The 8538-nt window shown below is 59.5% G+C and overlaps 1 protein-coding gene across 1 annotated transcript; it reads left to right on the top strand.

Moving 5' to 3' along the window:
• The first annotated feature begins 693 nt into the window (after nucleotides 1-693).
• Nucleotides 694-4168, top strand: IRX3 (iroquois homeobox 3). The gene is made up of 4 exons (XM_023209838.2): nucleotides 694-1693; nucleotides 1864-2980; nucleotides 3163-3229; nucleotides 3734-4168. The coding sequence occupies exons 1-4, from the start codon at nucleotides 1427-1429 to the stop codon at nucleotides 3786-3788; spliced, it is 1506 nt and encodes a 501-aa protein (XP_023065606.1). The 5' UTR covers nucleotides 694-1426; the 3' UTR covers nucleotides 3789-4168.
• The last annotated feature ends 4370 nt before the right edge of the window (nucleotides 4169-8538 follow it).

The raw sequence follows: 8538 nt of genomic DNA, 5'->3' as shown, positions 1-8538 counted from the left end.
GGCGCGGGCCTGCTTCACCGATTTGTGGCGGCTCCCTACCCTTCCAGCGCCCCCGGATTGCCACCCTTCAGCCCCTGGAGCCAGCCCGCCATTTTTAGTAAGGGATTCGCACACGGACCCGGGGGCGGCGTTAAGTGGCTAATCTCAGGGTTTCGTCCTCCTGGGTGGGGGGGCTGCCTCGCCCCCGCAGGGCAGCGAAGTGGCCTCTGAAGACGATTTTAGGACGCACTCCCTCGCTCCCCACCCCCACGCCGGCTGCTAGCTCCCTCCCTACGCTGCTGAAAGTGGCCGGGAGTCGAGAGGTGCGAGCTGCAAAAGGGGCTCGGGCACAGGGGGGCCCCCGGAGCCGGCCTCGGCCACGGTCCCGCGCCTCGGCCTGGGGACAGGCTCGGAGGGGCGGGAGGCGGGAGGGGCGAGCTGACCCTGCACTCACCCAGTCCCCGTGCCTCTCGCTCCCCCGCCCGGCGCGGGCAGGAGAGGGCGGGCAGGGACTCGCGGCGCTCGGGCTCCCGCCCCTGCCCCGCCCCGCCCCGCCCCGCCCTGCGCGCGGAATCCGCGGGGGTGGGCGGCCTCGCCCGTAAGGCGCCCAGGCGATTGGCGACTCGAGGAAGAGACGAGGGGAAAAGTCGAATAAGAGGGCGCAACGTCAGACCCGAGATTTGGGGAAGGGCGAGGGAGGGGGTGGAAGGGCGGGGATGGACACACAGACACCGACACACACCCCCCGCGCGGCACCCTAAGTGTCCACAACTTTTGGCTGCGTTACTTAGCCCAGGGTGCAGAGGCTGGAAAGGTTGAGGGCAGTATCGTGTGAGTAAAGAGAGAGATATAAAGAATAGAAGTAGTGAGAGAGGAAAAAGTGAAGGGAACGGACCGGAGAGCAAAAGCCGTCGTGAGAAAGGGAAAGGGAAGGGGAGAGGAGAAAGGAGAGTTTCATAGCGTCCAGGGCAGTGCAGGAGCCCGAAGGAGCGGAAGCGATCCTGGGGGCAAGAGGAGTGCGGAGAGGGGAGGGGAGAGGAAGGGCGAGGAGGGGGAGTGAAAACTAGAGGAGGGAGAAGGAAGCGAGGCGCGACACTGCTGGGGAGAGGAGGGCAGTGAGGAGCGAGGCGCGGGCAGAGGCAGCTCCGGCGGCCGAGAGGAGGGAGCGCGGCGCAGAGAGGAGGGGCTTGCGCCCCGTAGAAATGTCAATCAGAGCCCGGAGCCCCGGGAATCTCCGCCAATCTGTTCGGACCTGACCTGGCTCCTCGCCGCCGCCGTCGCCGCCGCGGAGCAGATCAATAGGCGAACGCGGAGCACAGCGCAGCGCGGGCGGCAGCGCGGCCCCAAGCCCGGCCCAGCTCCCGATGCGCGCCGGAGCCCGCGGGCTGCGCTGAGCTGGGCGGCCCGGGGGCCGGGACCCCTCTCCGTCCGTGCCCCGCGGGCCACCATGTCCTTCCCCCAGCTGGGATACCAATACATCCGCCCGCTTTACCCGTCCGAGCGTCCGGGGGCCGCTGGCGGCAGCGGCGGCAGCGCGGGGGCCCGGGGCGGCCCAGGTGCCGGAGCCTCAGAGTTGGCCGCCTCCGGGTCCCTGTCCAACGTGCTCTCGTCCGTGTACGGGGCGCCCTACGCCGCAGCCGCGGCGGCCGCCGCTGCCCAAGGCTACGGCGCCTTCCTGCCCTACGCCGCGGAGCTGCCCATCTTCCCACAGCTGGTAAGAGCCCGCCGAGCCAGGGAAGGAGGGGTTGGCGCTGGGGCGCAGGGCGAGCTGAGCGCGCGGGGTTCGGACTAGAGGGGTGCAGGCCAGGAGGCGGGAGGCAGCGACGGCTGGGGCTCACCCGCGCTCCCTCCGCGCGTGTCCCTTCCTTCTCCATGTGCCTACAGGGCGCGCAGTATGAGCTGAAGGACAGCCCCGGGGTGCAGCATCCGGCCGCGGCTGCCGCGTTTCCGCACCCGCACCCCGCCTTCTACCCGTATGGCCAGTATCAATTCGGGGACCCGTCCCGTCCCAAGAACGCCACCAGGGAGAGCACCAGCACGCTCAAGGCCTGGCTCAACGAGCACCGCAAGAACCCCTACCCCACCAAGGGCGAGAAGATCATGCTGGCGATCATCACCAAGATGACCCTCACCCAGGTGTCCACCTGGTTCGCCAACGCGCGCCGGCGCCTCAAGAAGGAGAATAAGATGACTTGGGCGCCTCGCAGCCGCACTGACGAGGAGGGAAACGCTTATGGGAGCGAGCGCGAGGAGGAAGACGAAGAGGAGGACGAGGAGGATGGCAAACGCGAGCTAGGGCTGGAGGAGGAGGAGCTCGGGGGGGAGGAGGAGGACACGGGGGGCGAGGGCCTGGCGGACGACGACGAGGACGAGGAGATCGATTTGGAGAACTTAGACGGCGCGGCCACCGGGCCTGAGCTGTCCCTGGCTGGGGCGGCGCGCAGGGATGGCGACCTCGGCCTGGGACCCATTTCGGACTCCAAAAATAGCGACTCAGAAGACAGCTCTGAGGGCTTGGAGGACCGGCCACTACCGGTCCTGAGTCTGGCTCCAGCGCCACCACCAGTGGCCGTGGCCTCGCTGTCTCCGCCCTCGCCCCCCGTGGGCCTGGACCCCTGCGCTCCCGCACCAGCCCCCGCCTCCGCCCTGCAGAAGCCCAAGATCTGGTCCCTCGCGGAGACTGCCACAAGCCCGGACAACCCGCGCCGCTCGCCTCCCGGCGCTGGGGGGTCTCCACCGGGGGCAGCGGTCGCGCCTCCCGCCCTGCAGCTCTCTCCGGCCGCCACCGCCGCCGCCGCTCACAGACTGGTCTCAGCGCCGCTGGGCAAGTTCCCGGCTTGGACCAACCGGCCGTTTCCAGGCCCGCCGCCCGGTCCCCGCCCGCACCCGCTCTCCCTGCTGGGCTCGGCCCCTCCGCACCTGCTGGGACTTCCCGGAGCCGCGGGCCACCCGGCTGCCGCCGCCGCCTTCGCTCGGCCCGCGGAGCCCGAAGGCGGAACAGGTGACTGCTGAGCGTGGGGCGCGGAGCGGGGGCGGGCTCTGCGGATAATGCTGGAGCTGGCCGGGACGGGCAGGGTCCGGGAGGCGCAGGGCGCGTCCCTCTCCGCTCCTGCTTTCTGCGGCCCTGGGCGCCGGAACCGAGCGTTCTAAAGGCCCTCCTTTTTCTTCCCCCGCTTCCCTTAGATCGCTGTAGTGCCTTGGAAGTGGAGAAAAAGTTACTCAAGACAGCTTTCCAGCCCGTGCCCAGGCGGTAAGACTCCGAGGTTGGGGGGTTGGGGGGACTGGCTGGCGGGGAAAGGAGAGAACGCGGAGCACCACGCACGGCCTTTTGCCCCGGAATAGGAGGGAACCCTGCTGGGGCGCATTTTGTAAAAGGGGACGAAAGTCACTTCTTCAGTCGCCCCTGTAGGCCCTGCGACAGCTCTCCAGGTCCAGCCCAGGCACCCCAGGCGCGGCCGGTGGGTACAGCGCCTGCACCTTCTAGGGGAGGCCTTGCGTGGCTGGGCCCACAGGCCACTGGGGCGGGTGGCGGCTCTCTGACGCTCACCTCTTTCCAGCCCCAGACCTGGGGTCCTGACGCCTCGTGCCCACCCTACAGTTAAACCCCCAATACACACATCTACAACTGGACATAATTTTACATTGCGACACCTTCCTGACTCTCGGCCCCAACCCAAGTAGGATCTCCCGGCCCTAGGCAGCCTCTGTGCTCCTGAATCTCACCTTTTTTGCTATTACTGTCTCTCTCTTCCAGGCCCCAGAACCATCTGGACGCCGCTCTGGTCTTATCGGCTCTCTCCTCATCCTAGTTCTTTAAAAAAAAAAAAAAGAAACAAAAACTTTTTTTAATCGTTGTAATAATTGTAAAAAAAAATCACTCTGTATAGTTACAACTTGTAAGCATGTCCGTGTATAAATACCTAAAAGCAAAACTAAAAAAAGGAAAGAAAAAAGAAATAAAACCAGTCCTCCTCAGCCCTCCCCAAGTCGCTTCTGTGGCACCCCGCATTCGCTGTGAGGTTTGTTTGTTCGGTTGATTTTGGGGGGTGGAGTTTCAGTGAGAATAAACGTGTCTGCCTTTGTGTGTGTGTGTATATATACAGAGAAATGTACATATGTGTGAACCAAATTGTACGAGAAAGTATCTATTTTTGGCTAAATAAATGAGCTGCTGCCACTTTGACTATAACCCGCCTGTCTGCCCCCTCAACGGATCTGTTTGGTGGTTTTTTGTTTTTTGGGTTTTTTCTCCCCTTGGTTGTTTGAAGAATTCGCGGGAAAGGACGAGAGACGAATCAGGACCGAGTAGTCAAACGACAGCAATAGCTGAGGGGGCGCAGAAGTGGCGGGGCTAGGGGCGCCGCAGCAGGAGAAGTGGCTGGAAAAGCACCTGGGGCGGCGGAGAGAACTGGAGCAGGAGACAGGTGGGAGACCCCGGCAAGATTCCCTGCTAAAAGCCGGGAATCTGGGCCCGACCCGCAGTTCTACGGGAGCAACCGCGGTGACTTGGTTCCTTCTCTGGCGACCTTGCCAAAATATTTAGAGAAGGGTCTGGACACAACGGGGTTAGCCTGCGCGGGTGGCGGGGGCGTGTTCTCAGCATTCCCCGCGTCCCCATTCTTTGATCGACACAATTGAGGCTTTCTCAGTGTTACCTATAAGACGTTGTGCGAGCCCAGATTCCATCCGCCTTCCAACCCGGTTGCATCCCTTCCCTCTTTATAAATGCCAGGGTGTGGGGTGACGGTGGAGGCGGATATGGAGAAGAGGGGAGCCTAGGGGTACATATCAACCCCCTAGATGATGTGTGACTGCCCAGCTCTAGTTGAGAGTTGGGGAGGCCGGGTCCTGGCAGCATCTGTGCGTCTTGGCACCCTGGTGGGTTTTCCCACGTGCCCTAGAAGAGGCATCCTGCTAAGGTCCCGGCGCAGGGGTTGCGGGGGTGTCAGACCCGCAGCACCTTTCCAGCCGGGATTCCGGCTCCAGGCGGGCCTGGGGTGGGCGGACCAGGGGAGGCAGCTGGGAAATTTGGGGCTGGAGCTCCCTCTACAGGACAAAGGGGACGCTCGGCGCCTCGCCTCCCTGGCCTCTCCACCGCGCGCCGCGCCCCCTCCGCACCCTCTTTTTCCTCTCGCAGCCAGCCAGCCAACCTTGCCCAAGTTTGACTTGAGGAAGCTGTAGGGAGTGTTTGGGCGAGTGACACCTCGGGGTAAGAAGGAGAGACACATTCTTTTGCCCCTCCCCATGTTACTAAAGGTACGGTGTGGCCAGATGCGGGGTGTTTGACCCTCAGAGTGGCGCGTGTGACTATCTCCCGCGTTCCAGGGAGGTATGGGAAGCGCGCACAACCCCCGAAGCCACGGAACAAGACACGGCTCAACATTGCCCAACTTCGACGCTCGGCGGTAGCAGAGCAGAGCCCGACAGGACTGGGCCATGCGGGCCCAGCGGTCAGCGCCGCGCCTCGGGAGTCCCTTCCGCGAAGGGGGCGATCAAGGTGCGGCGGCGCCCCATGGGCGAGTGGGGAGGGGGCTGTGTCGGCTTCTGTGTCACTCTGCGGGCGCACAGAGGGCTGGCGAACCGCTAGTGGACACCCGGCAAAGCCGCTCCTCTGCTGGCTTGCTCCTCCAGCCCCTTCCCCAGAGGCCAAAGAGACGTTTCCTCGGCTCCCCAGCGTTCACTCTCTTTGTTAACGGTGTTTCTGGGGTTCAGGCTCCTTCCCAGTTCGTAAGCTCAGACTGAGGTTTCGCTCTGGCCCTGCTCACAGCGCCCCCAGACGTGGAGCCCGCTCATCCTCGCGGACTTGCACCTGAGGCCAGAACGCCAGGACCGGGGCAGAGACTGGTTAGCACATTGAATGACTTTACAAGGACAGCACTCCGACACCTCAACAGCTCACGCCTCACAAGCTTAACTGTGGCACCGACTCTGCTCCCACTTACCCCCTGAGAAACCCAAGGCAGACAATTCACTTCTCTGAGCCCTTATCTCCTCATCTGCAAAATGGGAATAATGAGGGCAAAGAGGAAGAATGTCTAGGGCCGACACGAGGTAGGTGGGCAGAAGCAATCTTACTCGTTTTTTCTTTAATTTAGAGACAGGATCTCACTCTGTTGCCCAGGCTGGGGTATTGCCCAGCCTGTTGTCCAGGTTAGTGCAATCATAGCTCACTGCAACCTCAAACTTCTGGGCTCAAATCATCCTCCTATGTCAGCCATCTACTGGAACTACAGGCACACACCACCACACCCAGCTATTTTTTTATTTTTGTAGAGACAGGGTCTCTCTATGTTGCTCAGGCTGATCTTCAACTCCTGGCCTCAAGCAATCCTCCCACCTCAGCCTCCCAAAGCACTGGGAGTACAGGCTTGATCCTCAGCACCTGGTCATTTTACTATTAAAATTACATTTCAGAACCGCCAACTTCGCTTTTTAAACTCCCAGCAGTATTACACTCCACCCCTTTCATTAGCAGCAAAAGTGAGGTGTCCGCCTTCAGGCATCCCAGGATCCTTTGCAACTCCAGCTCAGCTAAGCAAGAGAGGAAACTTCCCAGGCAGGGGCACAGCAGAGAGGGGGCTGTGATCATGGAGGTGACAGCAGAAGTTAGGTGGCCTCTCTACACTGAACACCACCCAAGAGGAGGCAGGGGATCTGCTCACAGCCAGATGGGTATGGAGAAGCAGGTGGGGCTTGAAGATGCCTGAGTGCAGGTCTCTAGGTCTTTCTCTGGTGGAGACCCTGCAGTAAGGTCAGCTTCTCAGGCCACATCCCAGGGATAATGGTCCTTGCATGAGCCACCTTCTGTCCCCACTGAAAAAGCAGTATGTTTAGGTACCAGAGGAGACTTGGCATAAACCTAGGAGCAGTTCCCATGCATCTGTATTTTCTCTTATCCCATAGAACACATGAGCCCTCAACTGGTCCCAAGCTGACCCCAATAAGATAACCTAATCAAAACAGAAAAAGAATCTCAGCTTTGCAGCTGAAAGAGGGAAGAGGAGACAGTCCTCTTGGCATCTCTTTCACTTGACTGAACTCCCATTTCTTCTCTTCCTCCCAGAACCTCCTCCCTAAGCCCTCCCCTCATCTCCCTGCCCTCAGGGGTCCCTGGAATGCCTCCATCCCTTATTGTCTGTCCTTAAAATCTTAAAGGGAAACCAGGAGGGAGATAAGGAGAGGGACTATGGGAATCTCATCCCTGGTCCTGATTAAGCTTCAATTAGAAATAAAATATGTCAATCACTCCTCCTGGAAGGGGTTCCTGCTGTCGGGGCTGGTTATGCAAAGCGCTCCAAGGTGTGTGGGGATAATCAATTAGGTCAGAGGAGGAGAAGTGTGGCACTGCTTCCCTCATTATCTGCGTGGAGCTGGGGAGCGGGGGAGCATCCCAGAGCCAGGGAGCCAGAGGAGAATGAAATTATCTCCCTAAGTGATTGTCCACCTCTGGGACCAGCATATTAATGGTTTCCGATTGAATTTCTCTCTAGGGGAATACAGGAAGGGGGAGGTGGGGTACAGCTGGAAAACAACACGGAAGGACCAGAGGGCAGGTGCAACAGAAGCCAATCACCTGTCCCAGGTGAGGAATGAGGACAGGGCAGGGTCCCACCTACCAGGGCCGGGCTCAAAGACTCCACTGTCTTAGCCCTGCTGAGCTTTGCAAGGTCGGCCATAGGGATTGAATGCTTGGGTAAGAATTGGATGTCAGACATTTTCTGTTTTGGTTTTATTGGGAGTTTTTGCTGGAGACTTACTTTGGGCCTAATTGTTTGTATCCTTCTAGAAATGTCCTCTGTATCCTACAATTTCTGGTTGCAGCTACCCTTCACCCTCATTGAGTGAAAATGGACAATTGTTCGTAAAAATTGTGTCTGTGATGAACTAACACCAGCTTGAGTGGAGGCAGGGCTCATACTCTCTCTAGGCCCACTTTTGACATTCGTGCAGTGGAGGGCTTGGATTAGATGAATTTATCCAAGCTTTCTTCCAAATCCGGTGTTGTCTAGGATTAGGCATAAAGGAAAGAACTGTCAATTCAAAGATAATTGTGGGGGTGAGGGTGCCCTTTGACCTCTCTGGATACTGCCTGTTGATCCTAATTCGCTGCTGTCCTTGGATTCAGCCAACTTGACCAATTAAAAATGCCCGTCTGGCGCCGTGGCTCATATCTGTAATCCCAGCACCTTGGGAGGCCAAAGCGGGCAGGTCACAAGGTCAATAGATCGAGACCATCCTGGCCAAAATGGTGAAACCCTGTCTCTACTAAAAATACAAAAATTAGCTGGGCATGGTGGCATGAGCCTATAATTCCAGCTACTCTGGAGGCTGAGGTGGGAGAATCGCTTGAACCAGGGAGTCGGAGGTTGCAGTGAGCCGAAATCATGCCACTGTACTCCAGGCTGGTGACAGAGTGAGATTCTGTTTCAAAAAAAAACAAAAACAAAAAAGTGCCCGTCTATTGTGTGATGAACCTAGCTTTGATGCAGTTGCCCCTCCCCTCTAAAGAGGCTCTCCAAAGGCCATCCCAATGGTCTGAATGGAAAACCACCACCAAGG

The sequence above is a fragment of the Piliocolobus tephrosceles genome, chromosome 17 (assembly GCF_002776525.5).
Source record: "Piliocolobus tephrosceles isolate RC106 chromosome 17, ASM277652v3, whole genome shotgun sequence".
Classification (NCBI taxonomy): Eukaryota; Metazoa; Chordata; class Mammalia; order Primates; family Cercopithecidae; genus Piliocolobus; species Piliocolobus tephrosceles.
The sequence above is the reverse complement of the archived record's forward strand: the minus strand, read 5'-3'. Positions and strand labels throughout refer to the sequence as shown.